This window comes from Fukomys damarensis, unplaced genomic scaffold (genome assembly GCF_012274545.1).
Source record: "Fukomys damarensis isolate Sample0158 unplaced genomic scaffold, DMR_v1.0_HiC HiC_scaffold_21, whole genome shotgun sequence".
In the NCBI taxonomy this organism is placed as follows: domain Eukaryota; kingdom Metazoa; phylum Chordata; class Mammalia; order Rodentia; family Bathyergidae; genus Fukomys; species Fukomys damarensis.
The window spans coordinates 31,496,159-31,519,186 of record NW_022900933.1 but is presented as its reverse complement, the minus strand read 5'-3'; the positions used below and the strand labels follow the sequence as shown (position 1 = coordinate 31,519,186).

At 46.1% G+C, this 23,028-nt stretch overlaps 1 protein-coding gene across 2 annotated transcripts; it reads right to left on the bottom strand.

Moving 5' to 3' along the window:
• Positions 1–217: 217 nt before the first annotated feature.
• LOC104856813 (alpha-1-antiproteinase 2) lies at positions 218–21,616 on the bottom strand. 2 transcript variants are annotated; one of them, XM_010616321.3, is made up of 6 exons: positions 21,562–21,616; positions 19,689–19,906; positions 11,005–11,645; positions 9,233–9,503; positions 7,899–8,046; positions 218–400 (listed from the first exon to the last, which is right to left on the bottom strand). In XM_010616321.3, exons 3-6 carry the CDS (start codon positions 11,639–11,641, stop codon positions 341–343), a joined length of 1,116 nt encoding a protein of 371 aa, XP_010614623.1. In that variant the 5' UTR covers positions 11,642–11,645; positions 19,689–19,906; positions 21,562–21,616; the 3' UTR covers positions 218–340. The 2 variants fall into 2 exon arrangements, with proteins under 2 accessions (XP_010614623.1, XP_033622778.1); XM_033766887.1 differs by lacking the exon at positions 218–400 and adding an exon at positions 5,824–6,928.
• Positions 21,617–23,028: the final 1,412 nt, after the last annotated feature.

Sequence of the window (23,028 nt, the reverse complement as noted above, 5' to 3'; positions counted from 1 at the left end):
ATCCAGAGTTTGATCCTCAGTACCAAAAAAAAAAAAAAAGGAAAGAAAGGAAGGAAGTTTTCATAGTTCATATTAGAAATGTTAAACTGCCTCCTGCCTGCCCATTATTGTTTCTCTGTGACCCTACACACACTCCTCAGCTTGCAGTGGGATCGCCTCCCCATAAACCCATGATAAATTGAACATGTGTTAAATTCATACCTTAAAAGATGCTTTCACTAACTCTCCTTGTGTGGGCTCTGGGGTTCTTTCTTCTCATTACTTAGAAGGATGTAAGCTTCTTGGGCATGGGGTCTCTAGCTACTCCACCTCTTCCTCTTGGCAGTCTGCCTTGAAAATTCTAGCCCAGTGGAAATGTAGGAGAGGCCCTTACTGGATGCTTCAGTAGTTTACTGTGAAGCTGCAACAGAATGCACCAAACTCAGTGATTTAAAATGATACAAAATTCATTCTCTTACAGTTGTGGAGATCAGGGCTGGAGTCAGTGTGTCAGCAGGGCTTGGTTGCTCCAGGGGACTCCAGGCAGCTCCAGAATCAGGTGTCTTGCCTTCTCCAGCCACTAGAGGGGGTGTGAAGTACTTGATTACTGGCCCCTTGCATTTTTCAGACCTGTGCCCCTGTACTCCTTTCTCCGACTCTGTCCCTCCTGCTGCCTTTTTATAAGCATCCTTGAGATAGTTGGCCCCAGATAACCCCGATCATCTCCACATTTGGAAGTTGGTGAGGTCCTCATTACCCTGTACCCCATTCACAGTATCCAGGACCAGGTCCTGGGTATCTTCAGTGGCTGTTATTTAGCCTCCTACAATGGTCTTTTATGTTGCCAGTGATGGGTCACTGCTATTTTAACTCCTCCAAAAGAGTTGGAAGATTTCTTTGATGTGGGGTGAGAACATTGGTGGGAGCCCATGCCCTTGACAGCTCCATTTGCTCTGCAATGACCTTGGGGTGCAAGTGACCTTGTCCTCATTTTACAAAGAGGAAACTGAGGCACAGGAAGAATAAAGGAATTGCCCAAGGTGAGCAGCAAGTGGGTTAGATCAGGATCAGGAAAGGCTTCCATGCATCAGGGAAGTTATTGGGGTTTCCTGTTGATCCCTGTCCTGTAACACACAGAGAAGCTGCTAGCGGAGAGGGTAGGGTCTCATGACAATGACACAGCCAGATGCACAGCAGGGTGATGACCTTGGCCTGATGGATTCCCTTCCAGGCTCCCCACATTCCACATACTTTGTGTATCTCCTTCCTCTCCCAACCATTGATAGAGAAGTGCTATGCGGGCTCTTCCATTGCCTCCATTTTTTTTTTCTTTCTTCCACAGAATGTTTTGATTTGGTAATGAAAGTTTGTGTTGCTGGGCTCCTGCCCAATGTAGGAAAGTGGTCTGTGACTGTTTGAACTGTATGACCTTTCAAGGATGTTCTGTTAAGCTCCACCCCCTCTCAGGGATGTTCTGTAACTCCTCAGTTTGTGCCCAGTGTATCAAAATGGTTTGTGAGTGTTTTAACTGATTGACCTTTCGGGAATGTTCTGCTAAGCTCTGCCCCATCACAGGAGGGTTCTGTTAAGCTCCACCCAGCTCAGGAATGTTCCATAACTCTGCCCCTCTTCTTCAGGAATGTGCTGTAACTACACCCCCTTATTCAGTGAGCATGCCCACATAGCATGTGTTTCAGGAATGTTCTGTAACTCCACCCCCCCTGCTTCATTGAGCATGCTCACAGAGCATGTGTTTCTGGAATGTTCTGTAACCCCTATGCCTGCTTCATTGAGCGTGCTTGCCTACCCTGTAGATCCTTATATAAAGAGGCTCTCATTTCTGGTAGAGTGCTCAGACTCGTCTGAACCCGCAGGGGCTCTATGGCATAATAAAGATTTTTCTCCACCTCTTCAACTGACCATCAGATTCTCAAGTCTTCAAAGAATGAGAGCTGTGACCCAGAGCTACCACACCAAGCTGTAAAGCTCAGCTGTGCCTTCCAAGCTGTGGTACTTGACTGCAACATGGAGCTGTAACATTTGGCTGCAACACTGAGCTATAACACTTAGTTGTGTCTCTGAGCTGTGGCTCTTAGCTGTGACACCAAGCTGTAACACTTGGCTATAGCACAGAGCTGCTCCACTCTGCCACAACACCATGACATCCCTGACTTGCAGGTCACTGGAGCAGGAGTTTCATGATCATCTGTGCCCTGTGACATCTGGACCTGGTGTGCTGTTGGTAAAGCCCACAAGATCACTCTTGCCTCTGAGGCCTTCACGGACTTTGCCTTTGATCTCAGTGTGTCCTCTTCTCCCATTTTACAGGATGGGAAGTGCAGAAACTTTCTCTAGGCCACACAGCCAGTCCAGCTGAGCTGGGACCTATTCGGTCTCTAGTTCTGGTCAGAGGCTGTATGTGTAACTGAGCTGGTTCCCTGAGGATGGCTTGATCTGAGGATGGTACCTTGGCTCCTGCTCTGTGATGGGATCTTGGACAGAAGGAATCTGGGGATCCTGAGTCATGTGGGCTAAGTACCTACCAGCCGCTCAGCAGTCTGTCCTGGCCACCAAGAGTGCCCCCTCCAGGACCAAGCTTTGATGGTGTCTTGCGGAATCTCATCTCTCCGGAAGATGAAAAGATAAAAGGGGTGAAATCATTTCTGGTTTCTACCCTGGATGATGTGACTAGCTGCTGTGTGAATTTTGGCAGATGTTATGGTTTGTATCTTGATGTCCCCCCAAAGCCTCATGTACTCTTGTGTGGTTTATGAGCTGTTTTTTCTTTGCCATGCTGCCCTGCTTTGGAGTCAGCCGACTGGACTAAAAACTCTACAATCTGTAGCACAAAAATAAAACTTTTCCCCTTTAATTTGTGGCTGTTAGGCATTGTGTCTCAGTAGTAAGAAAGTAACTGAGACACATTTTAGTACCAAAATTAGGGTTGTCGCTGTAACATGACCACGTGGTTCATGTGAAGAACCAGCGCCCCTCTCCTTGGATCATGCACAGTGGACAGACACAAAGGACTGGGGGTGTAGCAAAAGTGAGGCTTTATTTCTTGATCTTGCAAAGTGGGTGCCAGCCTAACAGGCAGAGAGCACACTGGAGTGGTTTCAGTGAGCAGTTTATCCCTAGCATGTGGCTCTCTTCTCCCAGGTTCTCATTGGCTGAGTACTATGTGGGCACAGTCTTCCCAGTTTCCGCCTATATCCTTGGCCCACTCTTTTTGCAAACATTTTGTATGTTTAAAGGCAAACGATTAAGCTACAGAGGGGTAACTTCTCAACTGCCAGTACTTTTCCAATCAGAGTTAACATAGTGAAGCCATACTTTATTGATTATCTACCTCTTCCTGCTTTGTTTATGGACCCTTCAGATGTATGACCTCAGTCATGTCTGCAGGCAAGTAGGCAGTTTTGTAGCTTCCCACTCAGAGTTAAACATTTCATCTTGAAAATAGATCACTTTAAATTTCTATTTCATAGAGTTCAGAAGCCTTTGGAACTGGCTTGTGGAAGAAGTTTGGAAAGGTTTGGAGGTGCCAGATGGAGAAACAGCCCTAGAATGCTCTGAGTCAAGCTTGATGGTCTATTCTGGTCGGAGCTCAGAAGACCAAAATGTCGACAGTCATGCAGATATAAAGACCAGGCTCAGGAGGTTTTCCTTGTGAACAAGGACTGTATTGGCAGTTGCTCCAGGCCATATGTGCTGTGCTCTGGCAGAGAATTTGTCTACATTTTTCTCCTATCCTGAGACTTTGAGGGAGACTGAGATTAAAGAGCAGAGGGTGATTTTATCTGGAGAAAGAAATTTCAAGGCAGCCGAACATTCAGTCTTAGGCTTGGGTACTGTTGGGGCTTTTAGCCAGTTTTACCTTGAGAATCAAGGGCATGGTTGGGGATTTAGCTCAGTGGCACTGTGTCTGCCTGGCAAGTGCAAGGTCCTGAGTTTGATTTCCAGTACTGGAAAAAAGAAAAGGGGTGGGACTGGAAAAGAGTGGGGCAGGGGAGACATGGCAAAACACAGCTGAATGACTTTAAAAGTTTTTGAGTTCCTCCAGAAAGGAAGCTCCAGTACTACAGGAGCCTGCAAAGAAGGAGTAGAAGAGAGCTGGGTTGCTTTAAAGATTAGCGTTAAAAAGAAACCAAGATCTTTGAATCTGGACAATCCAAAGGATGCCTTGGGGGGCAGGAGGAATCTGAAAGGCCCACTTTTCACAGACCTAAAGGTGGAAAGGTGAGACTCTGCTTTGAGAAGAGCTGCAGTCTAGCAAATAGAAAATGATTCCCCAAGATTCAGTTCACCGTGTTCAGCCATCCAGGCACTCAGAAGTCTCTGCAACCACCAGCAACATGCAGAAGGGCTCCGCTGCTGCTCTTGTGGCAGACTTTGGCATCATTCATGGTGGTGCTAGTTTTACAGGCATGAAGAATACAAGAGTTGGGGGGTCAGGAAGGCTCCCACCCAGATTTCGGAAGAAGACCTGGGAGGTCAGGCAGTGCACCTGAGAGAGCAGTTCATGAAGCTGTGAGCGTGAAGCTGAAAGTGTAGAGGAAATGCCAGAAAGATGCAGAAGCCAGGAGCATGGACCACCTGAAGAAAGCCCCAAGTAGTGAGGAAAGCCAGTCCTAGAGAGAAGCCAGGAGGGCTACAACCACCGGTAGTGCCATAGGGATTGAGCCACCTAAACCTTTTGGAGTCTGCATCTCCCCGTAATTTGTCCATGTTCCTAGATACGGAACTACAGGATTTAATGTTTCCCCTGCTGGATTTTGGTCTTGGTCTGGTCCCATTTCTTTCTATTCTTTTATTTTTACAGGTACTCACAGCTAAGAGTTTGCCTGAAATCTCAGAGGAGACTTTGAATTTGGACTTTTCAGAAATGCTGAAACTGTTAGGATTCTAGCTACACTTAGAGATGGACTAAATGCATTTTGCATACAGGGGTGCACACGAGTCTTTTGGGGATCAAAGTGGAATGTATGGTTTATATCTGGATTCCCCCCTCAAAGCCTCATGCACTCCTAAGTGGATATTTGAGGGCTGTTTGGATAATGGCTGTGTGATACTAATCAGTGCATTAGTCCAGTGGTGAATTTATAGCTAAGTGTGATGTTGGAAAGTAAAGCCTGGTTGCAGGAGGTGGGTCTCTGGGGTGTGGACTGAAAGGGTCGGCCTCCCTCCCTCCTCTCTTCTTCTTGTTCTCTGCTTTGTGTCACCATTCCATGGACTGTTTCTCCTCCGCCAAGCTCCTTTGCCACACTGCCCTGCCTTAGAGCCAGCTAAAAACTATGGAATGAAAGCTCTACAAACTGTGAACCAATTATAGTTTTCTCTTTTAATTTGCTGGTGTCGGGTATTGTCTCAATGACAAGAAAGTAACTAAGACAGTAGATACTTAAGGGCCTCCAAAACTCATGTTCAGTATAAGTTGATGGAGGATTAAACGAAATAAATGTAGCCATCAGAACTGATACCCAGACATGACCTGAAGGGGCAGGTCTTGGAGGAATAGAGTGGTGGATTTTGCAAACTCCTAGCATCAGGACAGGGAGAGGGCACACAGATGAGAACCTCGGACCCAGATACTGGAGAGGAAGAAAGGGAAGAAAACAAGAATCCAGGTTATCTGAAGAGCTGCTGAACCCACATTCCCTTTGGGACCAAGAGTTTCCATCAATAGATCAGGGATATGGGTTCCTTGGGGCAGGAAAGCAAGGCTCAGTGAGCAGAGGGAGAGGACCGTGGACTGTCAGAGACAAAGAACATGCTGTAGCAGAGGCCAGTGCTGCCCAAGCTGCTCCTCAGCCCTCTGCAAGGAAGGGCCAGGGGGTCCAGGGGGTGCAGGGCCCAACCAGGCCTAGGAGGTGCCACAAGGAGGAAGAGGCATTAAGCCAGAACCCTCCCCAGTGCTCACCCTTTGGGCCTATTGTGTGCTGAGAGCTAAAGGGTGAGCGCTTTACCCACCCCACGTACTGCCTAGAAGGGCATTTAAGATACAGCTGCCTATGTACAGGTCTTGGTCCTGCCCTAGGACCTGCATTGTGCCTCAGTTTCCCCATATGAAGTGGCAGGGAGGCTGAACCCTGCAGGGAGGCTCACAGCACCCACCCTGACAGCTGAGGCCACTGGAGCAGTACTTACTGAGCAGGGCATGCAGGCTGTGGCTGGACACACATCGCTGACTGTCCCCCACACAGTCTCAGGCCTTGGGAACTTACAGGCCACATAAAGAGTATGGGGACACTCAATTCCTTTGTGACGAGGGACTTTCTGTGCTGGTTTGAGCCTGGGGCATCTGCTGAGCCTGGGCAGAGTCTGTGTGCAATGTTCTGCTGTCACCTGAGGCCCTCGCTGTCCTCCCTGACCCAGCTGTGTCCACACAGCCAGGTGGTGCCAGGCCACCTCTAGCGTGGGTAGGAGGGAGCCTGTGGTCATCCCAGAGCCTCTGCAGGGAGCTGTTGAGAGGAAATCATGAGTTCACATCTTTCTGGGCCTAGACCTACAGGGGGCTCCAGTGTGGACAGTGGGGGCTGTGTGCATTGGGGTTTACTGGGGGACAGAGGAGGCTTATGGATTCTGGGGCTTCAGGCTGGCATCTGAGACACACAATCCCCTTCTGATTCCCAGGCCAGACTGGAAATCTCAGGAGCAGAGAGGCCCAGGGCTGTAGGATGAGGATGCGGCCACAGTTGTCCCTCCCTGCACAGGCTGCACAGGGATCTCATGCATGGGTGCAGGGACACTGAGACACACGGTGACCTGGTCCACTCATGAACTCAGTGCACAAAGGGAGACTCAGACACAGGGGGAGGAATTAATGGGTCACATGTAGGCAAGGCCAGATCAGCACCTTTTTAATGGGCCAAGGAGGGACTGAAGCAGTTACTGCTCTATGGGATTCACCACTTTCCCCAGGAAGAGCAGAAGGTTGGTGTTTTCCTCCCTGATGAAGAAAATGAAGGGCCTGTTGAACTTGATGGTGGGGGACTCTGACCAGTCCCTATCTTCCCAGTCAGTGGCCCATTGGGTCTCTGTCCCTCTCTTATCAATGGTCAGCATCGCCTTATGCACGGCGTGCAGGGAAGAGAGGCAGAGTCAGACACTGAGGCTGTGCTGTCCCCACCACAGGCTGGAGCAAGGCCTGAGTGAGAGCTTCTTCCTGGGCAGCCTCACCGGGACCTTCCTTCTCCTCCCTGACCTCAGTCCCCTCCCTGCATTGTCACACCAGAAATTTCCCTCACTCTCAGCCTTTGCCTGACCTGGCCTGCTGTCCTCTGCTCCCTTCCTAACACCATCTCTCACATCCTAGCTACAACCTTCATATTTAGAAAGGATCGGCTATGTGGAGGCCAGGTCCTCTCACAAGTGTCCCCTTTCCAGTGTATGGTGATGAGCTCCCAGGATAAGGACTCTGCTGGTGACCTTCTCAGTGCCCAGACCCCATGAGTACACAGCCTGCACTGATTTACACCTGCTCCTGGTCCATTTTCTGAGCCATTGGCCTCTTTGGCTGAACTCACTCATACTTCAGAGATGGTGTTTCACCAACAGCTCTAATTCTCATGGGTGAAAGAGTCCAGAACATTCTTTGAAGTCAATAAGCCCAAGCCTTTTTGTGTAAATATGGGTCAACTGAGGCCCAAGGACCCAACAGCTCTAAAAAAGATGAGACTGAGGGTTAGTGAGAACCTCAGGGGAGGTTCCTGTGGTGCCAGCTGCACAGGAAGCCACCTCCTTTATTCCATCTTCTGAATCTGTCCTGTCCCAGCTAATTCCTGTATCCTGGGAATGAGCTCAGCCCAGACCTTGTCAGTGTCCTTTGATTCCTGACTGAGCCACATGTCTGAGCAGCACCCCAAAACTCATTCTGCTCTACAGACACTGGGGACAGTGCTGTTGTCAGGTGACCTCACCGTGGAGAGTTTGATGGATGACACCTCCGTCATCGCTGAGAGGTCAGCTTCATCGCTGAAGATCTTGGTGATGCCCATTGCGCTCAGAATGCTCCTCAGATCATACGTTGCAGAAATGGAAAGTCTGGGGAAATGAATCCTGGCAAATCTGGTAGGCATGAGAGAAAAGGAAGGAAATTCAGAGCATTTCTCATGTTCTGCTGGGCCCCAGCATGTGTCCTTTCTGGTTGTATCTCCTGTTGTGCCCTGCCTCCTCCACACAAGATGAGAAGCTGCGCTGGTTTGTCAGAGTTTGATCTTCCTCTGTACTTGGTGTGGAGAACGTTAACTTCATGGGGACCATGTTGTCCTGACAGCCCCTGAGAAGCCACCTCCTTGAAGTAGTCCTCAGCAGATGCAAGGTGCCCTCCAGGAAGGGGATGCCATCCTGTCCTGTAGCATGTGGTCACCTTTCTCCCAGCCAGGGGCTCTCAAGGGCCTGACTCCCAGGGGAGTGTGGGTCAGTGTGGCAGGGGCTGAGTGAAAACACTTGGTGAGGAGACGAGAGTGCCCTCACCAGGTGAAAGACTGCTCTGGTTTCCTTGGGGTATAGGCGAGGCTGAGTAGACCTGTGCAGAGGCAACAGGTCCCAGCCTGACCTTGCTCTTTTGGAGGAGGCTGGGGGAAAACAGTAGTGACACTTCTATTCACAGTTAACTTCACACCTGTGTACACCTTTATGTTTGTTCCATGAGATGCATAATTGCACAGGACACCTGGGCATGGGCTCTTTCTTGATGACAAATGTACTCTGTGGGGCAGCTTGAGGACTATTGGCTCCTGGGATCCAATAAACCACACTGAAGCAGTGAGAGAGGAGCAGGCACTCAGCAAACTGCCTTGGACTTCGCAGTGCTGGCTGTTTCCTGTTCTGGGCCTTTCCATACAGGGTCCTATGCTCTCCACCCAGGGACAGTCCCTCCTGGATACCACACCCAGCTGCCACTTCTGCCTGGGGGCCACCAGCTTGTTCTTTATCCTGACATAACATGTGCATCCTTCTTGCCTCTGCCCCTGTGCACTGGGTGATGGGAAGTGCCATGGTCCATGGTGGGAAAGGACCACCCCAAGGCCAGGATCTGTGCTGCTGTCCCCTGGTCACTGACCCTTGCACTGAGCCTGGCCAATGCTAATGGGATTGAGCACTGGGTCCTGTTGGAAGCACAGGGCCATTCCCAGGAGCTGTGAGATAAGGGGATGGGGTCAACTTTCCCCAGCCCCCTGGGCAGTTCTGAAGGGCCTCCATCTTGACATGGCTCAGAAATCTTCGGTGGATTCCTGCACCGGGGACTCACCTTTTCTCAGTGGTTCTGAGTATATTATCAAAGTGTTCCTGAGTCAGTCCTTCTTCCAGTTGCTGCATCTTCCCTGGGTCAGGCAGGAAGAAGAAGGCCATGGTGTCACCCACAGACTGCTGGACCAGCACCCAGCTGGACAGCTCCTCATCCCGGTTCAGTAAAAATATACCCAGGCGATGGATCATGGGCACCCTGATGCTTGTCACCTCGTCTACATAGAAGTCCTCTTCCACGGTGTATTCAACCTGGAACTCAACAGTCCATTTGCCTGGAGAGAGAGAGACACCACGCAGGGGTGGGCATAAGGTTTAGAAAATGTGTCAGAAGAACGGAGCCCTGAGTGCCCTCCTGAGACAATGCCCTCTGAGACTCACCTTGGTCTTCTGTGAAGAGGATGAAAAGACAAGCGTTTGCTGAAGGGCTTACATGGAAATAATCTGAAGCAGGAGGAGACCCTGGAATTTGGATTTACTCAGGCTGATTTGGGACAAGCTGGGCTCCGAAGAAGAAGCATCTTTATTTAGATTTTATATTTATTTGCTAGAGGACCAAGGTTGCAATGAAAGTGACTGGCATAAGCAGAGGTCCCTAAGTCACACCTGGGCACCTCTTTCCTGGAGGTTTCCTGTCCCTCACAGAAGCTGTTTCAGTCCACGCTCAGGACATTCTGGGCTCTGTCCCTGAGGCCTCTTCCTGGACCACATGTGAAGTGCTGAGGCCCAGACAATGTCGCCTCTGCTGGACTAGTGTGCCTCACTTCCAGGCCATCAGGGCAGGCAGGTGACTCTGGGACCCCTGAACCCACCTTCTCACTGGAGAGGGTTCATTGGAGTGGAGGGGGACAGGAACTGACCCACATCACAGTAGAGCTAGGACCTCATTTGTGCTGACTGTGGCCTGGGGGCCTCTGCACAGTGCACCTCTGCCCAGGAATGAGGAGACAGGGAGGGGAGCCTCAGGCCTGGGCTTGACCCTCACCTCCCTCCCGCAGGCTGTTCCCTGGGGCCGTGGAAGCTGCCATAGAACCTGGGGTCCAGGGGTTCCTGATCCTCTCATTGCTCATAGGCAGAAAGGCAGGCTGAGGATCGAGGCTTGTTGCTCAGTTCTGTGTCCCCCACATACTATGAAACTTGATTAATTCTTTCAACACTTGGTAACAAGGGTATGGATTTGCATCCAGACCCATGTATTAAGTAACTTGATTAATCCTTTCAAAACATGACAACAATGGTGGTTTCATTGTTGTTGTTGTTGTTGTTGTTGTTCATAATTAGCTAAGGAAATGATACCTCCAATAAATGAAATGACTCATTCAATATCAACACTAATGAGTGATGAGGGAGGACTTAAACCCAAGTCTTTCACAGTTCAGAGATGACACTTCCATTATTCTAGAGTTGTCTAAATTATGTTCCACAAAACACTATTGTCTCCACCATTTGTTTCACTGTGTATCTCTGGTTCTCTAGTTAGGAAAACATTCTGTTTCCAATGCGCCTTTCTTTTTGGTATTTTCACTGTATATTAGGATAATAATCTGGCATGTTCTACAGAGAAACTGGAAATGTAATTGGTGTTCACTCATCGTTTCCCGGTCTTGCTGGTTCACAGAAATGGTGTCATTGTGCCTGAGTGGAACATTACAGATCCTAAATTGGGATGCCCTGCCCTGTTCGACATGAGCTGTCAAGGAAATTATAAACAGTGGGGCCATGAGCACATGCTGGATTATTTCAGTGGAGCCAGCTCAGACGGGGCTTCCTCCTTACCATGGAGAGAAATATAATTCACCAGCATGAGATCTGTGTCTTCCTCCAGATCTTTGACCAAATCCACTATTTCTCCATGGGTTTCTCTCTCCACATAATTATTGATCTGTTTGCTGGTGAACTGAATGTCCCTGAAATTGATGGAGTTGACTCCCGAGTGGTACAGCTCCTTGACATCCTGCACAGATTTACTCATGAGCATCAGATGGTCACTGACAAAGAGGCTGCTGCTGATGGTCAGCTGGAGCTGCTGGTCTGGATGCTGCAAGAGGTGGAGGAGAAGCTGGAAGCAATGGTGGATGTGAGTCTCAGGCATCTCTCTCAGGTTGAACTTAAGGCCCTTCAGGATCTCCGTGTGAGTATCGCCCTTGGTCCCCAGGGAGATCATTGCAAAGGCAGCCACAATGCTCATTGGGGACAATAAGACATTAGTGGTTTTTGACCAACTGGCTGGCTCCTGGTACAAATCAAAGGTGAAGTCAATGGCCTTGTAGAGGATATTGTGGCAGACCATGTATTTACGATGCTCATGGTCATGAACAGATGCATCCACTTCATCATCTTCAGCCTGGGAGCTAGGAACAAGGAAGCACAAGCAAGCCAGTAGGAGGAGGTGCCTCAAGATAGAGGATGACATTGTCCTGCAAGACAGATAACAGAAGGCCAAACCTTGATTCAGGGCTCATGACCTTGCACAATGATTGACGTTGTGTAAAAGCAAGCTCAGTTCCTTAACAATCTTAACATGCCCAGCCTGTACCTTGCACTGTCTACTCACCTGCCCTGATAAATATGTTTGTTTCCTGTGGAACTCAGGTTGGAGTCCAATCCCCAGTGTGCAGTGTTAGGAGAGTGGAAAGTTAATCTGATGTGGCATTTATAGGCAGGATATTTATGAGTGTTGTGTGGCTGTGAGTGTAACACAGTGGTTCAGCACATGCCTAATCTTGCAAGTTTCGGATTCTATTCCTAGCACAAATAAAATCCATACAATAATATCAGAATGTTGGGGAAACTAAATAGAGTAAATGTAGCTATAAAAACTTATTCCCAGATATGACCTTAGATGACGTCTTTTAGGGGGAAAATGATGGTGCCAATTCCAAGGCTTCAAGTGAGGGGAAGACAGATGGAACTGAAGAACATAATCCCAGATAACAGAAAAAAGCAGAGGGGACACTGAGGAGAGGAAGTTATCTGAAGAGCTAACAAATAGAGTCTGCCCCCCAAAAATGTATGTACACTTCAGTAGTTCACCATACTAATGAATGTCTGGAAGCTAATGGCCACCACTTTGAGCACTTCTTGTAATTGTAAAGGCCAAAGGTAATGTGCATTATTCTCGTGACATCTCTATAAATTTAGTATTAGAATTTTTATAAAGTTTTTCTTTTCCTGACTTAAACATTTTTTTAGTGGACCTCATTCATATCTCTCTTATGGCCAATAGAAAAATCAAGGGCTGTGAGTCTCTGGAGGAGGAAGAATATTTACTCAGAAACACTGAAAAAACAAGAGATAATATAAAAGATGCAGGAGGTCCTAGATGACTTTAAAAGAACAAACGCAGGACCGGGAATTTACCTCAGTGGTTCTGTCACCTGACTTGCAAGTGCAAGGTCCCAAGCTCAATTCTTGGTACAAAAAAAAAAAAGAAAAAGAAAAAAGAACAAACCCAAGAGCCATTAATCTTGAAGAAGGGGTAGAGTTAGAGACTGATGATATAAAAATCATTCAGACCAGTAGAGGATTATAAAAATTATTTCAAAAATTTATATTCTAGAAATTGGAGAATCTGAAAGAAATAATCTAAAATATTCAATAGAAAAGTTTAACATTAATAAGAAAAAAATGCAAAAATTGTAACCGTCCCAAAGCAGATCTCAAAGACACTTACATGTATACATTTCCAGACAAAGAACTTTAAAAACTACCAGTTAAAAAGACTGATGAGATAAAAAAGATAAGTACGTAGCTAGTAAATCATTTACTAAGATGACCAATATATTTCTAGAAGATCTAAATAGTAGTTAAAGTGTCAATCTCTAAGATGATCAATGATCTTAAAGAAGGTACAAATAAGCAGCTGAATGAGTTAAGAAAGACAATGCAGGCTATAAAACACTACTTAAGGGGCCAGAGATTTAGCTCAGTGGTTCCTTTGCCTGTCTCACAAGTGCAAGGTCCCAAGTTAAATTCCCGGTACCCCCCCAAAAAAAGACCATTTAAGTAAAGAAGTAGAGGTTATGATAAAGAATCAAGCAGAAATCCTGGAAGAGAAAATCTAGAGTGCTTTAGCAATAGGCAAGATCAGTCAGAAGACAGAATATGAGGATTTGAGGATAGCCTCGATGAAGCAGAACATTTACTCAGTAACACTGAAAACCAGAAAGAGACAATAAAAAAAGATGCAAGAAGTTTTAGATAACTTTGAAATAATAAACTTAAAAATCATTGATCTTGAAGAAGGGGTAGAAAGAGAGACTGATGGCACAAAAAGCTGTTCACCAAAATTATTGTAGATTTTCCAAATCTTAAGAATGAGATGGATACCCAGGTAAATGAAGTATTTATAAACCCTAAATAGACATGACCAGAAAAGAACTTCTGTAAGACAAATCATAATAAAAATCTCAAAAATTCGTAACAAAGAGCTCTTAGTGGAAAATGACAAATTATATAATTGCAAACCCATCAGAATAACAGCAGATTTCTCAACAAAAACACTGAAGGCCAGGAGAGCTTAGAGTTAAGCTTTTCAGTCTCTAAAAGAAAATAATCACCAACCCAGATTACTATATCCAGTGAAATTATCCTTCAAATTTGTTGGAAAAACAGAGACCTTTCACTATAAAAACAAACTAAAATAATTCATGACCACAAAACCAGCACTGCAAAAAATACTCAAAGGAATCCTAAACAGAGACAAGGAGATCAACAATACCCAAGAGTCTGAATAAAAAAATAAGTTTCAGTGGGAGAGTAGTTAAACAAAAGGGAAAATTTTAAGAAGGAACTGAGCATTAGAAAAACAGTACAATGACAAGAATCAGTATATATCTTTCATTAATAACACTCAATGTAAATGGTTTCAACTCTTCACTCAAAAGTCACAAATTAGCAGATTGGCTCAAAGAAACAAAACCCAATATTTGTTGCCTCCAAAAATAAACCTCACAACACACATGCTGAAGATAAAAGGACTGAAACTATACTCCAAGAAGCCAGAGAATGACTAATTTTTCACAATGTTGGCTTTAAACCAAAGCTGGTCAGAAGAGACAGCGTCAAGAAAGTCACTACAAATTGGTAAAGGGAACAATTCAGAAAGAAGATATACTACTTGTAAATACCTGTGCACTGAATGTATACATTCAAATTCATAACACAAAAACTACTTGACATAAAAGGACAGATACTAATACAGTCATAGTGGAGGACTGCAATATACCATTGCTGCAAATAGAAAGGTCAACCAGACACGTAGCCAATAAAAAAATACAGAGGTAGCCATGTGCAGGAACATAGGCCTATAGTCTGAGCAACCAAAGGTCTGTGTCTTGGCTCAGCCTGGATTCCACAGGATGACCTGGGTGCAAAGACAGAGGCAGAAGACATAACAGAGTGAGTCCAGAGCTGTCCAGGCAACTCCTCAGACCTCTGCAGGGAGAGGCCAGGGAGCTCCAGGGGCTTAGGAGCTGTCCTGGCTGAGGAGGGCACTGTCCCAGTCTCACCCTGAGGGCCTACTGTGTGCCAGGATCTGCAGTGAGGCCATTCCTCCTCCCTGACTCTACTCCCTCCCTGGAAAGATGGCCAATATGCGGTTTCCTGGGTTCAGGTCTTGGCTCTGCCAAGGGAGAATTTGCCTGTTTCCTTGTGGGTAGGGTGATACTGAGCCAGACAGGAGGGTGCATAGCACCTACCCTAGCATCCCAGGAGGCGGCTGGTGGAGCAGGACTTACTCAGCAGGGCGTGGAGGCTCAGCTACACATGAAGCACCAAAAGTCCCTTATGCACTATCTCATCTTGGGGATTTATAGGCCATGTAGAGGCATGGGGACACTCAGCTCCTATGTGATCAGGAACCATCTGTGCTGGGAGACAGCCTCAAGCACCTCCTGATTATGGGCAGGTGTCTGTGTGCAATGTGCTGCTGCTGCCTGAGGCCCTCACTGTTCTTCCTTGGCCTGGCTTTGTGGACAGGGCACCTGTGGATGGCTGGTGCCAGGACATCTGGAGGGTGGGTGCGAGGGAGCCCTGTAACTACCCCAGACCGACCGCAGGGAGCTGTTGAGAGAAGGCAGAGTTCATTCATATCAGGAGCCCAGAATGGTGCTGGCTCCATGGTGACCAGTAAAAACTATCACCTGCCTGCATCAGGGAGTATGTTTCTGCCATGGACCTGCCCTGGGAAGTCTGCTATCCAGAGCTGCAGTGGATGCCATTCAGTCTTTGGACCCAGTTTGTACTGACACAGATGGGAGATAAAAGCCAAGCACTGAGCATCACTTAAAGGGTCCTTGGTTTAACTGGAAAGATCAATAATCCACAGTCCCATGAGGAGGGAGCTTTCTTGAAATTTAAGAAGTGTTCTGAGCTCTCATCCTTATTACTGTCCATTATGGCTTATAGCTAGATGTTCCCTCAAAGCCTCACGCAGTCATAAGTGGGGTTTTCCAGAGGTTGCTGGATCTAGGGTATGTGTTTCTGGAATTAAGGGTGTGTGATTACTAAATTAGTCTCCTGATTGGCATATTTCTGGGTATGGATAGTGGAAGGCCTAATCTGGGTACGGATGGCACCACCCAAAGGGCAGATAGTTTGGAAAGGATACAATATAGTTTGGATGTTGCTACTGCTGCTGCTGCTGCTTCTCTACTTCATTGCTTTGCTGCCTTTTGCCCCCCATGAACACTTTCTCCTCTGTGGTGCCCCTATGCCATGCCACCCAGCCAATTATGAATTGAAATCTTTACAAACTGTGAGCTACAATAAACCTTTCCTCCTTTAACTGCGGGTGTTGGATATTTTGTCTCAGCAATGAAAATACTCACTAAGACAGATTTTCATACTAGGAGTAAGGTCATTGCTGCGACATTACCTGACCATGTGACTCAAGGGCTTGTGGGGAGAAGCCTTTCCAAAGGGAAGGTTTAGAGATGACAGCTGAAGAAGCAGCCCTGAAATGCTTTAAGCTGTACTTGATGGGAGATTCTTGCCAGCATGTTGATAGAAATGCTGCTGGTAAAGAAGCTCGGGAGGATTCTGTTGAGAGAAGGACGGCATTGGTCATTGGACTCCCGATCATGTTGTTATACTTTGGCAGACAGTTTGCCTGTATTTTGCAACTATCTAGAGACTTTTCCTGAGACTGAGATTAAGGGCAGTGAGCTGTTCAATCTTGTGGAACAAATTTCAATGCAGTCTAATATTGAAGTGGTGGCATGGCTACTTGCTGGGGGCATTTAGCCCAATTATGTTGTGAATCAAGAGCAAAGAGCCCAGCAGGTTAATTTAAAATGTTTTGAGTTTGGCCAGAAAGAAAGCTCCAGTGAAGATATGGCCTACAAAAAGAGGTCAGAGGAGAAATTTGTTGCAGCAAAGGAACATGACAGTAGGTAGAAAAGTTGCCCTGAAGACATCACAACAATTGGCAGAACTTCAGCCTCTGCAGCATCAAAATTGCAAAGATGAAAGACTTTGCTTTGCAATGAGAGCCCCAGAGCACCATGTTCCAGGATGCTGGCACCCTGGAGAATTTGTTCCTCAGAACTGGATTCATAATGCTCAGAAATCCAGGCACTTTATCCCTACCGCCAAGAAACAAAGAAGCCTGGCTAACTGCTCCAGCTGGCAGTAGACTCTGGCATCATCCACGGATGCTGATTTTAGGTGCATGCGGAATATGAGAGTTTTGGGGACAGGTAAACTTCCACCCAGATTTCAGAAGGCCTGAGAGGCCAGGCAGGGTGCTTCTGAGAGGGCAGTGTGTGAAGCTGTGAGTGTGAAGCCAAACGTGCTGTGGAGACTCCAGAATGTTGGAGAAGCCGGGGGCAGGTATTGTTTGAAGAAAGTCACAAAGAGTGAGCAAAACTGGCCAGAAAAGAGAAGCCATGGGAGCTACAACCACTGGAAGTGCTACAGGGGAGGAGCCACCCAAACAAGCTGTTTGGAGTTCACAGCTTGCCGTACATTGCACTGGATGTTGGACTTGGAACTTTTGGATTTACTCTGCCCTGGTGTGTTTTGATCTTGCTTTGTTCCTGTTCCTTTCTAGGCCCCCCATCCCTTTTTACCCTTTGGAATAAAAATGTCTGTTTTGTGCTATTGTACTTTGGAAATGTTTAACTTTCTTTTCATTTGTACAGGGGCTCACTGCTAAGCATTAGCCTTAATTCTTAGAAAAGACTTTAAACTTGGGCTTTTTAGCAATGCTGAAACTGTTAGGACTTTGGCAACTCTTAGAGATGGACTAAATGTCTTTTGCATAAAGGGATGTGCAAGAGTATTCAGGGGGCCAGAATGCTATGGCTCCTATCTAGATGTCCCACCAAAACCTCATGCAGGCATAAAAGGAGTTTTCCAGGGGTGGCTGGATCTAGGTTGTGTGTTGCTGGGATTGAGGGTGTGTGATTACTAAATTAGTCCACTGATTGGTCTGGCATATTTCTGGATATGGATAATGGGAAGGCCCATCCTGGGTGTGGGTGGCACCACCCAAAGGGCAGGTAGCTTGGAAGGGATAAAAACAACAGGCTGAATGCTGCTGCTACTCCTTCACTACTTCATTGCTTTGCTGCCTTCTGTCTAACATTAACAGTTTCTCCTCTGTGATGCCCCTCTGCATGCCACCCAGCCTTGAAGCTAGCCAATTATGAACTGAAATCTTCACAAACTGAGTTACAATAAACCTTTTCTCCTTTAACTGTGGGTGTTGGATATTTTGTCTCAGTAACAAGAAAATTAACATCAGTTCTTTGTGTCAACCTAAACAGTGAACAGAGAGACTCTTGTGACAAATAAATTTATTTGGGAATAAGTTGGGCTTTGCCATGGGGATTCTGTGTTCTCTGTAGCTATGAGCACATTCTAGGGGGTCAGGTGAGGGGACACTGTGGGAAGAAAAGGAAGTGCATGCATAAGTTGTTTGGAAACTACATGAACATTGTCTTTTTCTTTCCCTAGTACCAGGGATCAAACTCAAGACCTTGTGTTCACCAGGCGGGTGCAGTGCCATTAAAGCCACATCTCTGGCCCTGAACTATTTTTACTTTTTTTTTTTCACTATCTACAGAACCTCACCATGGAAGGTGATGCCAGTCCTTAGTATGTCAGGCATAGGCATGTGTTGTGGTTCAGGGGCCTGCTGTCCTTGCTGGCTCACATAAGATGCTGCAGTTTGGAAATATTTCTTGTGACATTTCCTGTCATCAGGCAAATAGTGCTCAAGAGTCTTCCCATTATGGCCTTCCCAAAGCCCCAGTCCAAGTTGTCAGGTTTGACAAAATTCTAGCCATTTTCACACTTACAAGTCACACACCACAGGTGCACATAAGTATATATACACACATATAGGCATATAGGTAAAGACTCACAGATGCGTGCACGCGCACAACACACACACACACACACACTCATGCGCGCGCACCCCCCTCCACACACACAGTAAAATACCTTGGTTCACAAACTTAATTCTTTCCATGATTCTGGTAGCAAATTGAATTGGACAAGAGCCAAATCGAATTTCCCCACAAGGTCAACATTGAACCGAACCATTGCATTTGACTGAGTTCTCATCCAGTTCACATTGGAACCAGAACTGTAGAAAGACTTAAGATTGTGAACTGAGGTACCAGTGTATATAGTTACAGAAACACAGGGAAGGGGAGATCCAAATATATCATGAGTGTTTAAACTTTGAAAATGTGTTGTAAAAAAAGACACATTGCCAGTAATCCCCCTCAGAACACTACCCCTTCCCTTAAACACATTTATCCCGTCAATGAATGTAACTGTACTGTATCCCTAAATGTACCAATAAACTCAATTAAAAAAAAAAAGACACATTGCCAGTAACCCCCCTCAGAACACTACCCCTTCCCTCAAACACATTCATCCCACCCTTCTTGCCACTTCCTGAAGCAGCTCTGGAAATCCTCTTTCATGAGTGTTTTTGTGAAATGTGGTAAAAGATACACTAAATGTGCCAGGTGCCATCCAACAGAAAGGCAGGTTTGTAAAACCCTGCAGTGTGTCCTGATGCAACTTGTTCACTGGATCTGGTACCGTGTGACTTCTGCCTCTTCCCTAAAAGCTAAATGTTTTGGATTGATTCAGAACACCGAGGCAGCCAGCATGGCGCAATTAGAGACGCTTAAGAAAGAGAAATTTCTGAGTTGCTTCAGAAAGTGGCAAGAATGCTGCGATAAGTGTGTCTGAAGAAGTAAGGGAGAGGATTCTGAGAGGTGTTAATGACAACGGGTCTTTCACTGTAACAAACCTTTGAAATTTTTAAACATTTACACAGGCACACACAGACTCAGACACACATGCAGGAACGCATAGACACACATAAATACACATGCATAGACACACATAGAGACATAGTCACACACAGACACAGGATGAGCCCTTTCTCTCTCTAGGCCACATAAAGACCAGAACAACCCATTCACCTGACTCACCCTCAGAGGCCTGGGCCTGGCAGCATGAGGCAGGCTCTGATGACAGTGTCCTCTGAATTCTCCTGGTGAAGATCTGAATCTTCCTCGTTTAGCTGAAGAAGGAAGCCACAGTGCCACCTCCAGAATATTTCTTCTCGGCCCTGCCTGTAGTCTCAATTACTGTTTCATGGTTGGCTGGGTGGGTGTGAGCATTAACAGGACCATTTGCATTTCCACCCCTAGGAGAAATTTGAGACTTAAGCTTCATTTTTTCCATCTTGCAATAAGAGAAAACAGAGGCACAGAGCAATTTAGTGGACTACAAGGGATCACACGCTAAGTGCCTAGGAGGCAGAGCTGGGGTTCCTGTACTCTTGCCACTTTGCTGTGCTACTCTGCATTCTCATCCTAAAAATTTAATGCTGAGAGTTGGCCTAGATGACAAGTAAATAATCACAAATTAATAATCACACCTAAATGAAGACAATTACATTAATAAATCTTATAATTCATTTTAAAAGTACTAATTGTGGATTAAAATGATTTTACATAATACACATTTCTTACTCTGTTCTCTGTGCTCTCTGCTACATTAGCCAGATGGAATTTTTTTTTCAGCTTTAATTGAATTTATTGGTACATTTTAGGGATACAGTACAGTTACATTCATTGTTGGGAATTTGTACCTCTACATGACATGTCTTGGTTCTCATTTTTTCCCCTTGTCCCTGCCCTCCCTTCACCCCCTCCTCCCCTCCCCATCTACAAACACTTTATTTCCATCTTTTCATTATCTCACATGTTTTTCTTTTCCCTTATTACCCTTCCCCTACACATCCCACCTTCCCTACACCTTTAGCTCCTTTCTTCCCATTTCTAAATGTCAGTAATCTTATTAGGATCTTCTGTATTATTGCAGATTATTCACTCCAGAGAGACTATTCGGTATTTACACGTGTGTGCCTTATTTATTTCACTTAGGAGTATATCTTCAATATGTATCCATTTTCCTATGAATGAATCTATTTTCTCATCAGATGGAATTTTTTAAAAAAGATTGTTATCTCTGATTGTTCATTACATCAAGTTCCCTTATGAGAGCTTTGTTTTTGGAAATGCAGCTTTGACTCTAAGGGCAGGGGTCCTAGGCAGCTCTTGGTCCAGGACAAACAGGGTGCAGCTGCCCCACATGTACCTGCCCTGTTCTCGTCCTCTCCAGCGTGACTCTGCATCCCTGTCCCTGACTCTCCCCACCCTGCTCACTCTGTGCTGACTTCCCACACAGCAGGGCTGAGCTCCTCCTAGTGCAGCTTTCTCCTGGGCTCCCTCTGTCGTGCCTCTCGCCTTCCCTGTGCTCCCCAGATCCTGCCCAGGTGAAGGTAACTTTGAGTGGTTTTCAGGAGCTCTGGCTGCACACATCATGGAGGACTGATTTGCTGCAGGCACAAAACTCTGAACATTTGGGGTTTAATCCAGCAAAGGCTGATTTCTGGCTCCCTCTGTAGACCCTGTGTGGGATAGTCAGAAGCCACTGCCAGCCTTGTGACAGAGACCAGGCTGAAGGTGACTTCCCCTCCTCCTATCTCTGCTCCAAATCTTCCACTCCATGAGACCTTACAGGACAATGCTAGGGGTCAGCGTGATTCCCATGCTACTTGGCAGAGGACCCCACTGTCATCTGAGTGCCTGATGGGGTGTCTTCAAGCATGAATAACCAGCACCCTGGGCCTGCCAAGTGTCAAGCATTGGAGGCAAAGGAAAAATGTTCCCCAGAATTTGTGGGCCTGAGTGTGACCAGAGCAGGAGATCTGGGAAAAAGGAACTAATTGCTTACTAGAGAAACAGATTTAACATAAGACATACAAATACATAGCAATTTACAAGATTGTCCTACCATGGTTGCCCACAGGGTCAAGTGTGGAAGAGTGCAAAAAGTCCATCTGTACAGTGGGGATCTTCAGGATCTAGTTGAAGGCCTGGAGCTCACAGTAATGTCCTGTGCAAGTCCTTATCGGGAGGCTGAAGGGTCTGCACTGGAAACTGAAGAGTCTGTGCCTAAAGACTGGAGTCTGTGCTTGAATCCAAATGAGGTACAAGGTGAAGGTGGAGATTGGAGCTCCTCTGAAGATGCAGAAGCAATCCTTCCTTCCCCATTTCCCTTTTATAGCATTCTGGTGATGATCTTCGCTAGGGCGGGTCTTCCACACCCAGAACTATGCTCAGCCAATTTAGTTGGGCTTTTCTTACTCACGTTGACACAGTCAATTAGCTATTACATTCCACTACTTGACAACCACACATTTTTTTAAACCAAAGTTTCCAGATAAAAAGACAAGTTAATAATTACACTTAAAATATTATAACTATCCTGCATACAAAGAGAAATGCACTAATTCCCTCCCCAGAATAGAAGGCAAGTTTTCTTTGGGTGATGCCTACTCCTAACATTTCATAACTTGAATATTATGACATAGGTTTAACAATACTTAAGAACCAATATTAAGTCTATCAACATTATGTTACATTGGAGGCATATTAGGAGAGAACTATCACAATTACAATCTTCATTTCTGTAGCTAGTCATAGGGTCAAAGCTGGTATTTAGAACTACCTTCCACTACCCATTCTGTACTCCCTTGGCCTTCAGTAAGCACTTCAGCAGGTCTTGGTTCTTTCCTTGGTGGAGTGACCCATACCTTCATTCCTGAAGGTTCTGGACCATTTGTAATTCTGCATGGATTAGGTTGTTGTAATTTCCTATTGACTTTAATAACAGGGTAACACTAAGAGACACCCTAAGGGATCTCCTGCATCCCAAGTATATTCTTCCTTTCCTCTATTGTGGAGTAATTGTCCAATTTCCCCTGATACCTTGATAACACTGTGACTCCTTTTTTTGCTTGTTTCCTCAGAGGCAGACCAAAAGGACCAGGGGGAAGCCTTAGCTTCCTGTTCAGTGTTATCTTTGTTGTCCTTCCTTGCACAAGCCCCCCACCCTAGAACTAAGTCTTCTAATCCAGCAAAACATGAGTTCACAAGAACAGGAAGCAAAAATTTTGCTAGAGGGTCACTAGGGGTAATGGTGAGTGGTGACATTCCCACTTCCACTCCTTGATTCCTGGACCCATGAATCTTAACTATGGGAGACACAGTACCATATAGTGGATGCTGATTCAAAACATAAACAGCCTTTCAAAGAACCTTGCCCCAGTCCTACAAGCTATTGCCACCTAGCTGGCACTATAACTGTGTCTTCAAAAGACCATTCCACATTTCTAATGATCAAGCTACTTCTGGATGGTGAGGAACATGGTTATACCAGTGAATTCCATGAGTAGAAGCCCATTGCCTCACTTCTTTG

What these genes read in the sequence shown, in the direction of transcription:
- LOC104856813 (XM_033766887.1), bottom strand. Translation starts at nt 11,641, where the DNA reads ATGTCATCCTCTATCTTGAGGCACCTCCTCCTACTGGCTTGCTTGTGC. An exon ending in GAATTATATTTCTCTCCATG is followed by an intron (nt 9,504 to 11,004) that starts GTAAGGAGGAAG and finishes CTCTCTCTCCAG; the next exon opens with GCAAATGGACTGTTGAGTTC. An exon ending in CTCAGAACCACTGAGAAAAG is followed by an intron (nt 8,047 to 9,232) that starts GTGAGTCCCCGG and finishes CATGCCTACCAG; the next exon opens with ATTTGCCAGGATTCATTTCC.